Genomic DNA, 19,228 nt, shown 5'->3' on the forward strand with positions numbered 1-19,228 from the left:
TGCTCAACTGAGAGACACTTCATTTCCATAGCATGGGGAACAGGAGCGATCAGGGAGCAGCACAGCTCAGGTCCGCTCAAAAAAAAAAAGGTAAAAAGATTGGGGGGAAAAGGAAAAGAAAGGGAAAAAAAGAGTCCTCTCTTCTTAAATGCACCCTTAAAATAAAGAAAATAGTCAACAGTCAAAAAATGGTCAGTTGAGAAGCAAGTGGCATAGCTGCCATTTAATCTGTAGGATAGCTCAGGGTTTCTCATCAGCTTTAGTGGAAGGGAAGGAGGGAAGGAAATCCAGGAGAAGAGGGGACAGAGTCACAGTTCCCTTTTTAAAGGATGTCAGTAAATGAGTCATTAGATGCTATCACAGTCTCCTTAATTATGGAATGCTCAACACAGTCCCAAGGGGAAGGGAGAGAGGTTTACTGAAAAATACATATTCCTCACTTAGGGACAGGAGGATCAGGCCAAAGAACTGCAGGCCAGCTACAGAAGACAACAGTGGGCAAAGTCATAGGGTTTAGCAGCATCCACATTGTTCCCATCAAGGAGAAAGGAGCAGCAAGTACAACAGGTCTGCCAAAGACAGCCCTGGTGATTTCCAGAAGCATGAGGAGTCTAACTGGCCAGATAGTGGATGCCTGGCTTAATAACCTTTTAAACACAACTATCATGTATTTCTGAAACAAGTCCCTTTTGTTAGGCACATTTGTAGTGTAACAGAGACTGAGCTTGGGTTACCTAGAGTGGTTTTGGGAAACCACTGCAGGAAACACAGATCCAACCTCCCAGACCTTCCACTTAACTTTGCTGTCAAACTTAACTCTGCTAAACAGGTTTCTAAATTGTTCCTGTGGGTCTCCCCGAGGCCAGCAGGCAGGCAGCACCCTGCCAGCCAGAGCCGCTATCCCATTGCAGCCTCTGACTCCATGGAGCTCAGGGGGACCAGCCAAGGCCAAGAGCCAGCAACAATGCCCCCAATGCCAAAAGCCACAACAGCCTGCTGAGAACAAGCTTCCCCCATCCCAGCTTGGCAGCAGAAGCACATTGGGACTCCATCTCCCAAGTGTTTCCACACCCCACACTGTCCCTGGAGCATGGGCTGGCCCCAGAGCCGCTGTGGACCCTCAGTGGGGAAAATCACAACTCCTTTCCTGCAAAGGCTTAATCAAGCAGAAATATGATAATAAGAGCTTGCCAGTTTGGCGCACAACATTGTAACAGATCCAGTTACCAGCAATTAGACACTCCACCCCGATTAATTTGTGCTAGAAATCCTATGACAGTTTTAAACAGAGAGCGTGATTATGTGCTCAAACTATTTACCAAAGGTTGGGGTGATTTCTCTGTCATTTAAAATGTTGTATATTAAGGCTGGACATTTTATTCAGAGATATTTACTGTACTTTCAATGAGACTTATTCAGAGAAGTACTTTCATTAAACAAGAGTTTAAACTTGATCATACAATGGACCTCTGTGATTAGTCATGGACCCCACTGCCAATTCATGCTGAATTTTTAAGCTACACATTCTTGCAAATCTCTGCTTTATGGTATTTTTTAATATTGTTGGTTGTCTCTATGATTAGAAAACATCTCCTGCTGTATTTCCATATGCCCTTTACCCATGGGTTGCTTATGCCATATTTCACATTATTTCAGACACTGTCTTTGTGCAGGGCTGGGGATACCACAACTTCTGGGACCCCATGGCCACAGGGCTGTGCCTAGGGGCCTCGCTCCTCTGCTTGTTGCACAGGTGAGGAACAGACCAAGATTTCAGGGATATTCCTCACAACTGTTTAAAGAACTCCCCTTGCTAACACCCCACCCACAACCTCTGTGCCATATCTTCAGCTGGCAACTCATCTGTAAATTGTCTTGCAGGGTCTGATTTGGTGGTTATATTGTTTAGTAGATCCAAGCAGTCAATGAAAATTGGTTACATTCCTACTGCAAGGTACACACAGAGAGGGCAGAGGTTAAGATTTGGCTTGTGCAATTCATCTTGTTTGTTGCCTTGCTCAATATGAGATCCTTCAGAGCTTGAATTCTGATCTGGGACCATCTGCACTGGGGTATGAACCTCATATGAAGTCTCATATTTTGCAGAAGCCACTAAAAGCAGGAGCTGCTAGATGACCCAGCCCATGCTCCATCCAGTTGAGTTTCAAGTCTCTGGCAACAGATCGCATCAAATCTCTCACAGTAACTCGGGCAGTATTTTGCAGCAATGCAAAAATACTTCCTAGATTTCTAGGCTTCCTGGTTAGCTGCTGTTTTGCACACTCCGTATGAGCATTTGTACTACTTGGGATGACCACAGCAGCTCTACTGTAAGTGTGAGGGGGCTGGTTTCCTTCATAAAGCCATACTGCAAGAAAAAACAAGCATCAGAAGCATCATGTTTGTCAGGAGACTTGCTGCCTAACAGTGTATGCATAAGAGGCATCCCATCCTGCAGGACACAAGTTACTCACTTACTGTAACTTACTATTCTATTTGGTCCTTAATTCCTTTAAAAAGAGGGTAAGCAAACCTCTGCCAGGAAAGGTTGAGCTGTTGAGCTCACAAGGGTCATTTTTCAGTTTCCCACAGTTTGATTTTGGAGCTGCCAGCACCTGTCCACATTCATCTGTGCTCAGGTTAACACTGCTGGACCAGTCCTCAGCCTGGCTAGCGAGCATCTCTCACCTCTCCTGCTCTTTCTTCATCCAAACTACAAATGTCCACTGTTCCCACAAGCCTTTGCAATTTCCAGTGTTCTTTTTTTACCTCTGGTGTCCCTTAAGCCACAAACTTCTTTCTTTCTTGCATTCAGTAGATTGTCTGCTGCTTTTGAGTTTTCTCTCACATTTCTTGCCAAGCTCCTGTCTTTTACTTGCTTTACTGACTTCACATCACCATCAGCCACCTCAGACTGGCTAGCATTAAAAATTGCAATATATTCCCAGCTTTCAAGCCATAGCCTACAGCAGACCAGCATTTTCCTTAGGGTTTTCCCATCTTCAGAACCCTTATTTCAGTAGCAAAATCCTATTCCTCCCTCTTATAACTACTTTGTGCTAAGAACAGCGCCCTGTGGCCCTCAGCAAAGTGACCTATGTGTGAAGTTATCTCTTCTTGGAGCAGGAGGCTGGGCTGGGCAACCTCTGCAGATGCCTTCTCAGCTCAATTATTCAATTGCTTAGGCTATAACCTCCCGGGAGGAAAGACTGTCTTAAACAGGATTCTGTTCTTTTTAGAAAGAACACATGTGAGCACCAAGTACTTGCAGCAATAAGCAGTGCTTATGGTATGAATATACAATGTATGTGTTCCAAGTGCTCTCCCTTTCCTGTAGTGATTACTTACTTTCAGCAGAAGTGAAATTGAGTATATGTTCTTCAAGAGCTATCTCTGGCCTTTCATGTGCTCTTAAGAAAAGGTTGTTGTCCTTACCCTATCAGAGAAACCCAAAATATCCTGGAGCCTCAGTCCATACCATGAAAAGCTACGTGCAAATTTAAGAAACAGTAACACAATTATTTTGCTCTGGCGCACAGGGAAGCAGCACCAAACTGACAGCACAAATGTATTTGCTTTCGGTACCAAGACTATGGGTGGGGTTGGAAATCACTTCACCAAATGGCTTTTGAAGCTGTCGTCCAGAGTCTTTCATTAGGGCTTTTTAGACACCGGGGAGCTAAATTAGTCACACCTTTATTTGAACAGACTTTCCTCACCCACCTCTGCAAAATCACCCCATGTGCTCAGATTCTCAGCTCCCTCACAAGCTGCTCGGCGTAGGGGGTGAGCGACGTTCACACAGAACAGAGGCAAAGATGCTCTTCTCAGTAATGGCCTCCCCCAGCCACTCGCTTGCAGTAACAAGGCAAAGCTGCAAAATACAGACATGCAAGCCTTAAAAGTCCAAGTTAATTTTGCTCCTCTATTCCCACATCTTACTGGAAGCTGGCAGCAAAAGGTCCCAGTTGGCAGATTTTGCAGACAGACGTTTGAGAAGGACTCACATTGGCAGAAAGAAGAACGGGATGGAGCAAAACAGCCACTGGAATCAAGAAAAGGAGAGAAAGCAGGATGAAGCAAATGGAAGAGTACAGAAAGCCTGCCACGTGAAAATAAGATTAAGAGAGGGATGAGTTATTAATGATGATGGAAAATTTAAGAGGAAGATGGAAGATTGTAACAGAGGAAACAGAAGTGGGAGGAAGCAGTCATGGGACATACAGGGGTAAATACAGCTGTAAAAGGGTGGGGAAAAAAATCAAAACCACATTTACACCCATTTTTCTTCCTAACAACAGGGATTAAAGATTTGCATAGGGAATACGTCTGAATCAGTTTAAAATGCTGCGTGAGAAACACCAGAAACCAAAACATGAAGTGAGCAACGTGTCCTATTTCCAGAACTCAAGCAACTCCAGCAGTTCTCAGGCAATTGCTTTCTGCAGCAATTCAGTGAAGTCAGGCACAGGGAAGCCCTGGTTTCTCCTGGAGACTGTGGCTTAAACCTAGAGTTGCCAGAAACAGCAGACAGAAAGGGACCTGTAAGGGTTCTGAACATTTGTCTCCGCTTGGGCCTATTTGTTGTTGTCACTTTCTTCCTTGTGCACTTTTCCCTAAAAAGCACACCAGTTACTGGGCTTCAGTAATTCCTAACACCAACTGAGCACATATCCACCTTAGATATATATTTAGTTCCTTCCCACAGTTTGTGCTAGCCCATCTGAAAGACGTAAAATCTTACTCTTTTGAAGAAACTACCTAAAGCGCACATAGAGAGTCAATGAATCTGTTTCTCCAAACCTACACAAAAGGACCATGAGGAGCAAGCACCAGAGAAGTGAAGGTGATAGTAGCTTTGTATCTCTCAGCCCTGCTTTACTGCTCTTTCTTGAAGGTCACCTTTTTACTTCTAATGACAAAGAGATTGAAAAATAAAGGGAAATAAAATGAATTGTAAACAATTATTTAGAAGTGGAATCAAGTATTTTCTAGCCAGCTCCTCTTGGGTACCCAAATGAACATTGTCTGGGTTCAGTTGCTAGGGTTTTAGAGAAGAGGAAACAATCACTGGGATGTACTCTGGAGCTAAACAGAGTTCTTGCTTTTATGCTCATTTTGCTGCTGGATCACTGCAGCCACTGAAAATATCTGCTGCCCCTGTGCAGCAGGGAGTTATTTGAAGCCAACAGCTCTATTTATGAGTCCAAGTCCTATTGTCTAAAAAAGACAAAAACCAAAGTAGGTAGAGTTTATATCTTTGCTCCAGTTGACCCAGGAGGAGGCATCAAAGTTTCTGACTTTTTTTCCACTCCTCTTCCCAACAAGTAACGATAGAATAGGACAAACAAGGAGCTATTGTTCAGACCTGATCAAAAGCAGAAGAGGCACATCTCTGTTCAAAGGGAGTCTGTCTGCTTCAGATGGTGTGAACAGTCTCAGAAACTCATGTAACTCTCTCCCCTCCTTGCACACAAGGCCGCCCTCACTGAGCATTTGCTCAGCCACTGCCAACCTCACCCTGAACAACAGCACTGAAGTCAACCTGCTTGTATCTCCAGTGCTTCCATGCTGCAAGTCAGGACATCAGCAGCTGCAGATTGAGGATTTTTGTTTTCGTTTTTTTAAATCAGAGCAAGTTGCCAGCTGAGGCAACCAATGCCTATCCTGCAACCTCAGCCTTCAGGCTGAAAAGGCATGGAAACCAATTATATGGCAAGGAACAACCACTGGCTTGAAACAATTTTCTCTGAGTGGAAGTATTTGATGCTGATAATGCCAATCACACACCTTGCAGCAAGTCCCTTCACATGTCCTTCGCCTCAGTGTCACTTTCTTTTAGGCTTGCACAGATACTTCTTGTATGCTGTTACAGCTGGCAGCTGAAGATTTCCAGAATGCATCTTTCAGCCAGGGGGACACAACAGAGAGTTTTTAATATCAGCTTGCAAGTAATAAAAAAGTAACGTATTTTTGGCTACTTAGATAGTGACGTGGCTAGAACAAACTCCTTTGTTTCCAGCAGCTGTTAACAATACCTGTAGGGAGCTGTTCCCAAGGCAGTTATCTCTGGCACTAGCAACAGGAGGATGTAAACAGCATGTATCAAGTTAATGGAAAACATTGTGCAGCCAAATCTGAAAGGAGCAGTGTTTAGCTGGGCCTCTCTCACAGGGATTACGTTCTCACAGGCAGCAGCAGGCAGGCCTTGCCGGGGGTGGGCAGCCGGGGCTCTGGGCAGGGCTGGCCGAGCCCAAGGCACCGAGCTGGGAGGATGTGCAGTGACAGCCCCGGGCTGGGAAGATGTGCAGTGACAGCCCCGGGCTGGGAGCTGGGAGGATGTGCAGTGACAGCCCCGGGCTGGGAGCTCGGGGTCAGCACCCAGGGAACACCTCCAGCACGGAGCTGGCTCGGGAAGGATTAGGCAGGAGCCAGTGTGTGGCTGTCTGCATCCATCCACACAGACGGACCCTAAGATTAGAAAGATACTGACGGGTTATTTTGAATGACATAGTCCAGGCTTGTACACTGTGGGAGGTGTGATGGGAACCCTTTCTGTCTTTCTGGATAATTTAATGAGCTGTTGTAATGAGGGATCCACCGAGCCCCTCATTTGTATGCAGTTCCCACATGAGATGTGAATATTAAATTCCTCCAAGTATGAATCAGCACCTCTTACTCCCACAGCTTCCCTCTATCTCTCAATCTTCACCAGCTCCACAGCTCCAGATTACCCTCATGGTCCCCTGGGCTCCCCCACTTCATGGCCACCTCAGTAGTGACCGGAGGAGGTTGATGGACCCAGGTCAGAGTGAGAAGCATCAGCCACTCAGCAGAACCAAGCAGGAGACAAGGTCTGGGTCCTTTCCTGAAAGCCAACTGCAACCAGGCGAGTGCTGTGCCCTGCTAGCCTTTGGGAAAATTGTACGGCATGGGAAATTTAACCTACAGGGCATCACTGTCTCTGACACCTGGTAGTTTAAATAATGAATTGGTAATTATAAACCCTTTTGACATAAAAATGAAGTTTAAAAAAACAAACTTTTGAGACACACCTTTTGGTGGTGAAGGGCTTTCCCACGTAGATTCCACCAGCAGCCATCACTCAGCACTGGCAGACAGCAGGTGCTTGCCACTCCAAAGGGGGAGAGACACTCACCAAACTAGAAAAGTCAGGGGCTAAACAAGTTTGCAAAAAGCAGCAATTCCAGTCCAGGAATGATTTCCATAGCAGAGAAGAGGAAGTGTTCCCTGAGGACAAGGAGGCTGGCTGGATTTCGCTTTTTTTCTGCTGAATAGATGTTTTTTTCATATGCAATAAAGAAGGAAAAATAATGGGAGAATGGGACAAAACTGAAAAATTCACAACTGCAGTGCAAAAGTCACCACATGCTCCTGCAAAACAGGCTGTTCTGTATTTCCACAGTCCTGGGAGCTGTAGACCAGAATTTCTCAATAAAGTGTGCTAAGCTCAAAGGCATGAAGATAGCGACAGATCCAGACTTGTCAGTGCCATGAACATTTGTCTTGGCCACAACATACAGTATGTACACGAAGTGCTGCATCTACCTCTAATGCCTCCTATGTTATACCCAAACCTGTGCAGAAAGTCCCAGCCCAGAAATGTTCAGAAACTGCAGTTCAACTGCATGTCTCAATATAAAAACAAACCCAGGATTTCAAACACCACGATTTCTGCTGTAGAGTCCTTCCCACAGTCACCCACCCAGACTCAGTTGCTTGAGATCTCCAGGACCAAACCCAAGAGTGTAATAGGAAGGAGAAAGTACAAACATCATACCCAGTAAATGGGAACTTTATTAAACTACCGAGTTACTCCGAAATGTATAAATGTTCCATTAAATACAGTTGGTTTTCTTTTACACAGATTTATAGAAATTTATTTACATGTTCCAAACACATTTAAATTATTTTTCAAGCTTGCTACCAATAAAATTTGTTGCTTTCTTTAAAAAAAAAAGGAAAAATGTCAATCATCTGCTCTTGCAGATGTGCATACATCCATACAGATACAAATATGAAGGGAGATGCTTTTGTATCTAACCCACAATGGAGGCAGTAACCAAAAAGCTTATCCAAAAAGCAAAATATTTGCCCTTGCAGAAAAGTGGGCTCTAAAAATTCTCCCTGTGGGACAGACACAAACAAGAGGCCCTGTGCAATACTTTATGGTGTTTGGGTATGATGTCTGCATCAAGATTGGCTGGTATGTGGGAGAAGCCAAAGGCCCCTTGCCAGATTCAAACCTCAAAGCTAGCTGTCCCTGATACCAGCCCGTGAGAAGCATGTGAGCTCATTCTCACTGAATTACACTCTCCCAGCACAGAGGGATAGAGCAGACAAACAGATCTTAGCACTAGCATGTCAATGCCACTTGTCCAAAGAGATTTCCCTTTTGTTTTTTATTTTATTCTTAAATGAGGCTTCATTCGCAAGTGAATAAAAGGCAATTCTTTAAATAAAATGCTTAGGAGAACAGCACTTTCCCCACCTAAATATATTTCTCTTGGGAATATGCACAGCATGCTGAATGAGTTTTCCCTCATTCTCTGTATCTTAGTCTGACAGAAGTTAAAATCTGTATCTGCAAAAGGGGTGTTTTTACTTCGCAAAAAGCTTATCAAATACTAGTTTAATTCCTTTAGAGTCTTTAAACATTAAAAACCACATTAGAAGCAACCAAAGAACTCTACAAAAACATTGTCATGCGTAAGCTCTGTGTTTCATGCTAAATATTCTTGTTGACAAGGATAAGGAGTGGAGGAGGAGGAGGAGGCAGGGAAACGAATGGCTCAATCAGAGCCATTGCAACATTCAAGTAGTTTGGTAGTATACAAACCAGTGGAAACATGGAATGGTAAGAAAGTGCTCGGCACTACATCGCAGCCTTCAAGAGCTGAGCTGCAAACATCCTGATATGTATCATAAATATATGGCACTTCTGTATGACCAAAAGCTGGCAAGTTTGCTTGTGATCAAAACAAGTCAGGAGTAGTCGTCATGCCAATGGCCCTTCCAACAGGCACAGCCTCCAGCTGTGCTATCCAATGCAGCACCAGCCACATCCACTTGTGCATGCAAGACAATGCTGCCACATTCTTGGAGAACAAGCCTCCTGCCCAGCAGAAAGCCTTCCCCAGACACACATACGCATTCATAAAACATGCTATAAATTCTTCAGGGAGGTTAAAGACAGCCATAAACAGCAAAGGTCTTGTTTTACAATTTTTTGGCCAGCAGTTCCCAGTCTGTCCAATTGCCAGCAATGGACTTTGCAACAGGCAAAAAGAGCTCCCGAATCCAAGGAATTGAAAGCCATGGAAAGTACAATCACCTAAGTTCATTTCAGTACTGTTCCACAGGATTAATTTTGACATCAAATAAGAAACCAACAAGCATAAAGGCTTGAGTCCTAGGAAGAATCTTATATACACAAAAAAAACTGGCCTTAATCCATGTTTTCTGTCACAAAGTGTTTCATCTCATAGTTAAAACTTCTTAAAACTTTTTGGCTTTTGGTAACTTTTTTATCACAAATGCGAAGATTTGCTGTTCTGCTCACATTCCATCACAGTAGCTTTAAATACATTCAAATTCATAAAAAAGGATTTAGACCAGAACACAGCTATTTGCCCTTTTCCAACAGTGTGCCGTACTTCAATAAGCACATGATGCCATGTATTGGCAAGGTTAGTGTTTTAAGGAATTTCACTACACAGACATCCAGTGCTTGGACAAGTGTTCACATTCCAAGATTAAAAAACCCCTCTCCCTTATTTCAATAATGGCTTCAGGATTTTACCAATTGTGGTTCGGTTTGCATCCTTCAGTTTAAGTGATGCCTTTTCCACTGTTCCCTGTTCCTTTGGTGCAGGCTCTGCTTTGGTGCTGACAGCTTCTCCCTGCAGGATGCTTCTTCCAACCACTCTGGCACTATTTGCTCTCTTTAAAGTACTCATGCTGTTCTCCTTTGGATTTGGATCATCAGAGGTCACTGCTGGCTTCACTTTAGGCAGCCTCTGGGACACAGACCTTGTGATGGGTGGAGGTCTGGATGAAGTGGATAGATCCACTTTTGCACGCTTTGAAGAAGAGGCCACTGTATTCCTTGCAAAGTTTGGGACAGCAGGTGGTGCTTTGGGAATACTGACTGTGGCAACCTTGGTGTCATCTGCAGGGGTCTGGGGTTTTACACTGGAGCGACACATCTTTGTTTCATCTGTCTTTGATTTGACATTACTCCTAATGGGTTTAGAGATTGGCTTCTTGAGAGCGACTCTGTCCCTCTCAAAATGAGCACTGCTTGAGGTGACGGTGCCCCTTCGTAACTTTGGCTCTTCCACTGACATGCTGTGCCTGTAGGGACTTCTTGGCAGCGTGTCTGTTGTGCCTCGGACAGAGCTGCGGTGAGACAGCCGACTCTCCACGGTGCTGCTTTCACGAAGGGCTGGCTTGGCTTCTGGCTTTTTCACGGTGCTGGGTGCCCTGTTTGACCGAGAAATAGGGACCACTTTCCTCATGCTTTCATTCTCAGAGGCATTCAAAGTTCTGACAGGTCTGGAAGGAGCTGTGTGGCTAGGGCGAGGGCCACTGGATTTTGTGGAGCTTGGAGATCGATCTTTTAGAGAGTTTGTCTTTGGTCCTACTAGATCTTTATTTTTTATGGGTTTTTCTTTAGGAAGGGTGTGCTTGCTATCAGCATCATCCTTATCATTGGCAGAAGTGTGAAGAGACAGGTCCTTGTCAGAGGTGGAATTCAGGTTTGAGAAGAAAGATCTAGCCTTGTGCTGAGCATCATTGCCAGAAGAGCATGCTTTGCCAGCCTCACTTCTTATTTCGTTGTCTGCCGATTTAAAATCGTTTCCCTCTTCAGAGTCCAATGTCAAAGAACAATCAGTCGTGGTATCTGACATGTAGCACACTGGCCCATCTTCCCTACTTCCTGAAACACTTGTATCCATAGACATAGGGCTGCTGCTGCTGGGCTCTAAAGCTTCAGTCTTGCAACCCACTGTCTTGGTTTGATGGTCACGGGCCTCTCTGGAACTCCTGCCAGCTGGAGGCAGCTCATCATCGGCAGTGCTCAGGGAACGGAAGCTCAGATCATCCAGAGTCTCCAGGTCTGTCCCACCAGCATCCTCTAAATATATTAAAGGTGCATCTTCTGCAGGCTTTGCTCCTTGAATATCAAACTTTCGTAATCCTTTAACAAGTTCACGCTCCTCAATTGCAAGGGCCAGAGCATTTATGTCCGTGGACTCCTCGCAGGACACGTTGGAAGTGTGCACGTTGTAGTCGGTGCTCCTCTGTGAGTAATGGGCACCAGGGCTGGCTGAGCTGCTGAGGTGGCTGGGCTGAGCTGTAGGCATCTGCACGGGGCCACCACTTTTCACTTCTGTTTCAGACTGCTGGTGTAAGTGCAAGGTATTTAAGTTGAGATCTCTTGTTTCCTTGGATTCTGTCCAGGCTACGTTAGGTTTTGCTTGCCGGGTGTTTGCACGGGGAAGGCTGTTAAACTTGTTTGGATCCTCGTCTTTGGAGATTTCCAGGAAACTCTGCAACTCCCTGTCTGCAGTCACCCCCAAAGAAAGTCGAGAGCGTCTGGAATTTGTGTTTCTGTACAAAGGGCTCTGAGGCCTCTGCTGCAAGAAGGGAAGAAATTCTCCAAGTCCGTTTTTAGCCAACATCTCTACATCATTTTCACTGCTGCTCCGCCCAAAGCTCCCAAGCTCTCCAGCTGCCCAGGACCGACGCTTCTCCTCCAGCTCCTTTCGCCTTTGCAGACTATGGAGCTCCTGGATCTCTCGTTCCCTATTCTCCTGAAGGAGGAAAATCACAAATACATGTCTCAGAGGACAGTGTCCTATGCATAAGAACAAGACACACTCCTTCCTCTCTCCCTTTATTTCTTCCCATCGAAGTTAGCTCCTACTGCTATCGCCCACTCCCAACCACCAATACACACATATACATGAAATCACTGTGGCAACCACAGCCTGCAACCATTAACCCTATGGAGAGCAGCTCCCTGCATAACTAATGGGATGACACATTCATCTGGTCAGCGTACGCAAAAAAAAAAAAAAAGCACCAGACCTTGCAAAGACCAACAAATTGACCCATCAAACCCAAGCAGATGTCACATCTTAGAATTACAGAATATGCTGAGTTGGAAGGGACCCACAGGGATCACTGAGTTCAACCCCTGGCTCTGGACAGGACCATCCCCAAGAGTCACACCATGTGCCTGAGAGCATTGTCCAAACACTTGAATTCTGTCAGGCTTGGCGCCGTGACCTCTTCCTTGGGCAGCCTGTTCCAGTGCCCAACCACTCTCTGGTTGAGCCAAAGAGTTCCAGATATAAGATGGAGAGCACCAAGTCCTCACTAAGTTTAAAGGTGGCAGTCTTACCAGGTGAGTAAACATCTATCTAATCCATATTTTAAGACAAACTTGTCTGACCAGCACACAGTCAACGCGGTTTTTCCAACCTATCTTACTACAACTGCAATTGTTCCTCAGCAAGTCCAATTCTGCACAGTGATACTTTCCTCTACCATTACAGACTGAAAATTTTGTGAAAAGGCATTGCTTAATTGCATATGAAAGCAAATAGAAAAGTTAATACAATGCCTCATGATAGTCAGACATCAACTGACACCACTCAAGGACCATCAATCAATGCCTCACTTCAATTTTGGATCTCATAATCACTGTCGATTTCAAAAACTGCCAACTGTAGTACAGAGATTGCCCACGGTAGGAAGGAGATTTTGGCAGCTAAACTGAGGGATTTTGGTTCAGGAAGCCATAGAAGAGGTAGTTTGAAAGACACTTTTTTACTAAAATAATTAGCAGTGATTTACTGTGAATATCAGCATTTTAACTGTTACCTCTAGGCTTCAGATTTAATCTAACTGCACCTTTGGTTGAACTTTCTGGGTTACTTTCTGAAATGAAGAACTTGGCTTGCTGCAGCCAGTACAGCTGTAGCAAAAGAAAGAAGGAACAGGCTAGTCTTGACAGAGGATTCAAAAATTACATTATTTTCCAGCATGTTGTTAAATCTGGTCTAATCAATGACACACTGTTTAAAAAAATCACACCTTTATTTGTCTAACACTTTGTGTAGTTTAATCTTCCCATTGTTGCAACAACAGAAGAGCTGCACCACTAGGAAAAGTCACCTGAAAGCTTTCAGTAAACAAAAGCCTAATGCTTTGGGATGAATGGATTAATCTACACTTCTTAAAGTGGATTTGAGACTACACTGGGCTCTGAAAGATAGGATGCATTAGAGACCTAAGAAACCTGAACATCTAAGAAAGGAAAAAGAAAAAATTTGCATTTCGGGAAAAATGTTTGGCAGGAAGCTTTCATTTACAGGTATGGAATTACAGAATGAATTCTTGCCAAATGCTAAAGTTCAACTTTAAACATACCATTGTCAAGAGAAATGGTTAAAAATAGTTGCAGATACTAATACTATATTCCACATTAGAAAAAGAATATTTTAACCTCACCTAGAACATGTTTTAGGAGATTTTATTCAGATGAAAAAACCTATTTTAAGCACATAGTTAGACATGCCAAAAAACTGCAAGAAATGTTTAAGCATTTGAAATACGTGCACATGGCCATGGTGGTACAAGCCATCTTTTTAGACTGTTGGACGTGCTGTCTACACATCACGTTCTCTTGTCACAACTGTCATTTTAATTATAAATTTTTCTGGTAATGTTGTAGGAACAATGGTCAATCCACAGTTAGTAAGCAAATCTCAACATTTGCAAGCAAGAGTCTAATTTGTCATTTTTTAGAGTGTACATGCTTATTACAAAGAGGGGACCTCACAAGTCATAGCTATCCATCCACCACTTGTAATATGTGACTGTGAATGAAATCCTCAATGCCCAATACTTGAACATATCTGGATGAAGTCCCCTCTTGCTAAACTGACTGCAACAGCTATCACCATTTGGTTTTAGACATTTGTGCAATGTGCACCCTCCTGTAACTACGTGTTGTCTTGGGTGGTGAAGATGAGGCAAACTAATGGTACAACAGGCACATTAGCTGAACATCCTGTCAGCTCGCTCCAAATCAACACAGTTCTCTTCTTTCTGAACCAAAGCTTTTATCCAAAGTGCTGCCAAAGGCAGATTGCAAAAGGGCACTGATCCAACTCATTAATTCTATTTATAAAGACCTAAGAAATATCTGTAACAATAGACAGCCTTTGCTGAACCAAAACTAACCAACACCAATACTGCTCCTCCATCTTAGTACATTTCCTGAATTATTTAGGACCAATTCAGGGTATCAGCAAATGAAATGCTCACACTGGGGATAAGGTATCTTGCTGCCATAGGCCTGTTTCAAGTTTTCACACACAAAAATCCTTTGAAAGGACAAAGCAGAATACACAGCCCTTACTTTACTTGGTGAAGTGCCTCTAGCCATGTAGAGGAAGGCAGTGGAGAGCCTGAGCTAGTGTGGATTCAGGCAGGTACATCCAAGGAATGGCAGGGCACACCTCAAGGCCTTTCCAACTATCCAACACTACCAGGCCAACACCTGAACAGTGACCCATGGTCGGGAAATCTGTGCAATCTGTCTCACAGCTCAGCTTAGCAGTCACCAGCCTCCTCACCAAAACAGAGGGGAGGCGCCCACTTACAAGCAGACCAACAAACAACCCTGATGTATCATCCCAGTGGTCTCGCCCACCTGAAACAGAAGATGCAGAGCAGCAGGGCTGCTCACAATGGCCATTTCCCACCTGGCTTCTGGCAAGGAATGCTTCCAGGAGTGCAGTTTTCTGTAGCCATTTGAGCAAACAGATCAAATACTACAAGATACAAAATGCCTCTTAAGCAGAAAAACCAACTTGATTCATGAGAGCCAATATCCATTTCAGAAGTGTGAGAATCCCATTCAGCACTCTTACCTTAACAGATGTGTTGAATCTTATGCAGAAGTCCCTAAATATCTGGAAACATTCATCCAACTTCATAGTTTCTTTGTCTTCACAGAAAAAGTCAATGAGAGCATTTCCCTCCTTTTGCAGTTCTCGTTTCTGGTGTTCAAGCTCCTTTAGATGCCTTACAGCAAACTGCAGCATACACACATGAACCAGACAGAAAAATTAAAGTCAGTCACAACAGGTCATGAATATATTAGGAACTTATGAAATTCATGTTCCAAGCTAGAAGCTGTTACAGACCCCGGGAAATTAAAATTTTGATGGAGATCGCATACTAACAAAAGGACATATGCCATTTCAGCAAACTGAGTAAAGAAGGTCAGGAAAAATGGATCAATCAAAATGTACATTCTAATGACTAGGATGGAAACCAGGAAAAAGCTCAAAAGCCCTTGAACAAACTTACTGCTTTAAGTTCTAGATAAGTAAAATCAAAGACTGTACGAGGACACTGACAGAGCCCCTGGGAGCTCCTTAAAAGCTCCTCATTCCTTATTTTCCCATTTCCCCTTCAATCTTCAACTAAGCATGAAGGATTAATTCCTCCTCCCCACTTTTCCAAAAACACACATGAACTGATTCATGGATATACACCACAAAATCAATTCCTTCCTAAGGTGACCCTAGACCACATTAAAAAAGGTTTTCATACTTGAAAGGTAAGGAACCACTGAAAATACACATATTTTAACATATCCAGAAAATGTTCCCCTAAAGTAGCACTTTGAATGATAAGTACAGAGCAATAGAGACAGGATGGGACTAGTTTAGTGGAAGAAGATTCAGGAGGAAGAGAATAAGGCTGTGATTAGACTTTGAGCAGCAGAACTCCTTAAAACACTTTGATCAGGTGCCCTGTCTCCTCTGTCTGCATCACCAGCTATCCCCTTCTATTCTTGCACAATTCCCCATCTCACACCACCTGTACCTCAAAGTAACCTGAGAAGAAAAGTTAATTTTTTAGACAAATCTCTTCTCTAACTAATAGTCACCAAATATTTTTCATAATGTAGCACTGGGGTGAGAAAATGCACCCCAGTGCTACATTATGAATTGGTGACCACTTAATCCAAACCTGCTTTCAGGAACTACTTGGAAAATTATACCACTAGGATAGGAACAAATATGACTTGCTAGTCTTAAAAAAAAAAAAACAGAAAAAAGAGGGGACCAAAAAGCCCACAATGAAACCTGAAGATAAACTGGACAACTGATAAAAGCATACATCAAAAAATAGTTCCTCCCACATATTTCAGGAGTTTATTCACAAGAGTGAAATAATCAAAGTTGACTTTTAGATCAGCTTGGTTATCACCTGTAATTTAGAAACAAAATCCGGAAGTGTTTATGCAAGGTATGCATTTGTAAAATTATTTTTTCCCCAACATTTCTTTTGGAATGTGGCCTAAACAAGGTTGTAGCGTTACATAAAACCACCTATTAAATTTTTTAAAATCCCAAACATGTTAAAACATAACATTAAAGAGTCTGGGTGCAATGGATAAAAGCCAACAATTCAGAGTGAATGAGGACAGGTATTTCAATCTTAACCTGCCCCTTTCTTCATCAGCTTTTCATCTCCTGAAAAACTACAGGGACTATTAACTACATTTGCAAGTTGAAAATCAGGGTGGGTTAAGTTCCAGATCAACACCTGCCTTCTTACTTTTAATAATTACCTGTAGTGTGAAACAAAAAAAATCACTTAATTGAAGTATAATATGTATTTCTCGAGGCATCACCACATACTCAGAAAATACCAAGAACTCTGCTTCCAAAGTAAGTGCTCTATACATCCAGGCCTGTAAAGCCATTGCAGTACTCAATAAAATAAAAAAAAGGAGAACCCACATGGCATAATGGTATGGCTCTGAGTAAGAGACTCTGTGTTAAGGGTAAATTAGTAGAGAAAACAGTCCCTTAACCTTCCAGCTTCCAGCAATATCTCTTCAGCCACCCAGCCAGCAAGATTCATACACACAACACACCCTCAGCTAAAACTGATGTGCTCCAGAATAACCTAATGTGCAGACATTACATTTTGGGCAGCTGCAAAGTACAAAACCAGAGACCACTCCAAATTGTCTTATATTTTAACTACTGATCTTCATCAGTAACTTCGCACGCACTAAACATGCTTGCCTAACAAGCCTTGGGCAATGTACACTCAATATCCCTCCCTGTAAAAACACGGCCCTTCCAACAATCTTACTTGACAAACAGCAGGAGGCTGGAACACCTTTGTACAAACTGACAGGCTAGGCATATTAAAACAGTGCTTCTGTTTATTGACAGGTCCACACAAATTACATTCAGCTTGAGGAATGTTGCTGTATTCAGGCAACAGTAACACATTAACACAGAGATCCTACAAACCTGGAGAAAGTTTTCCATCTGGTGAAAGAGTTTTGGGTCTCGTCGGATGCTGTCTTTAACAGATCTTGTCTTGACAGACAGTGAGTGCAGCTCTGCTTCTACACTATCAATGGATAACCTAAAAATAGCATGTACAGAGAACGTTTATCAAGAGAGGAGTGGCCCACAGGTTAGCCACAACTGCAAAAGTGGATGCTTTACATGAGGTGCAAACAGGCTATCAAACAAGACCTGCCTGTTCAGGAAATCTTTCCAGAGTAGACACTGAAAATTAGGAGAGAGATAAGCACATTTCTTCTTATTTGCAACCTGAAAAGATTCCCATGGGGTGTGGTTTCATGATTAACTCCAGCCAGTCCTACCCACCTAACCTTAAAAAGGTTACTGCTGCCCTGCCTCTGTCCAGGTGTTCCTTTTCTCTCCTGGTGCCTAGCACTCATTTTTAAGATGGCCAGTCATCTCTGTGAACTGAAAATTAACCTAGGAAAAGGAAAAAGCCAATTTGTTCCAGATGGATCCTTTGCTTGGTCCAACTGACTACATGACTGCTTGAGTGCAGGAGCTACCACAAAAAGGGGGCCACAAGAGACCATCAGCCAGGACTACTGATTTTGGCAGTAGCATCTGGCATCATGAAATTGCACATCACACTCTTCTAAGCAGCCACAGCAATGCAACCCACACAGTCTCAACCCTGCAGTTACAATATTTCATCCTTCTACTAAACACCAGCAGTGAAGCTGCTGCTGTGAAAAGGGAATTCAGAAACTGAAGCACACAGGAATCTGGTCTGGTGTAATCTAAGTGTTGTCCTGGGAGACCCACATTCCATATCACAGGAGCTCCCACCTAAACCTCCCAGTCACTTCGAGGGTAAATGCTTCTAAACCTATGGCATTTCCTTCACAAAATAACTAAACTTTGCTTAGGAATTGAAGCAGTATAAGTAGCCAAGTGATAAGAACTAACAACTGTACACATGCTCCTCCTAAGGTTGTCTCACCAGCAGCCTGACTTTCAAACACTAAAGCTGAAGAACTTGTGGCAGCCTGACTGAAATGCACATGGCAGCAGATGGTGACACATCTGTAAGCTTGTCAGTACACACACAAATTAATATCATATTATAGTTATATATGTAATAGTTATATACATAATAGTAATATATATAATAGTTCCCTGTTTTGGGAAAACATGGTGGTTTTGCAGCTAAGAAAAGCAGTAGAAAATACAGGCTACATTTTTCTCCCTGTGGAGGAGGAAGAGGATGGCCTACAAGTAAAGAAGGAAAGACAACAAAATATAAAGAACGTAATGGTAGTTGTTTTAACATGCTCTAACTGGGTGGATTTATGAGCAACTTGTACATGACAATTCTCTCTAAAGACCTTCCTCATGCCCAGTGGTGAGGTACATATTTAATTTTGTTTCATTTTCATGTACAAAGTGCACTCCCTGAATAGACTTCAGCATGAGTTACAACAGAAGATTTTCAGTGTTAACAAAGGTGATCAAAGAACAAAGTGGTTAGAAAATAAATATCATCACATTTGGGACTCTGCCTGTTTCTCTCCTGTTTGCCAGGGGGCTTGGATGCTGAGGAAAGCTACATTCCCCAGCAGGCCACATGGCAAACTGCCAAAAAGGTGTGTGGGTTGGATGGCAGAGAGCCACACAGGTGGTCCCTCAAAAATTTTCTGATTAACTCCATGGCCACTCCTTTCCTCAGAAGATTTCAGTCTTTTGCAGACATTACTTAACCCTCCATCAGATCTAAGAAACTGGATTTTGCAGCTGGGAAAAGAATGTAAATAGATTGCCCTAAGCTCAAGAGTAAGGAAGTA

The 19,228-nt window shown here is 43.2% G+C and overlaps 1 protein-coding gene across 1 annotated transcript in view; it reads right to left on the minus strand.

The window, feature by feature from the left end:
• Positions 1-7,800: 7,800 nt before the first annotated feature.
• The window catches only part of FHDC1 (FH2 domain containing 1), a 32,571-nt gene continuing 21,143 nt past the window's right edge, over positions 7,801-19,228 (minus strand). Inside the window, 3 exon segments of the mRNA XM_005415594.3 lie at positions 7,801-11,840; positions 14,973-15,137; positions 17,385-17,502. Coding sequence (XP_005415651.2) covers positions 9,795-11,840; positions 14,973-15,137; positions 17,385-17,502 — 2,329 coding nt within the window. The 3' untranslated portion in view covers positions 7,801-9,794.

This window comes from Geospiza fortis, unplaced genomic scaffold (genome assembly GCF_000277835.1).
Source record: "Geospiza fortis unplaced genomic scaffold, GeoFor_1.0 scaffold40, whole genome shotgun sequence".
Taxonomy (NCBI): Eukaryota; Metazoa; Chordata; class Aves; order Passeriformes; family Thraupidae; genus Geospiza; species Geospiza fortis.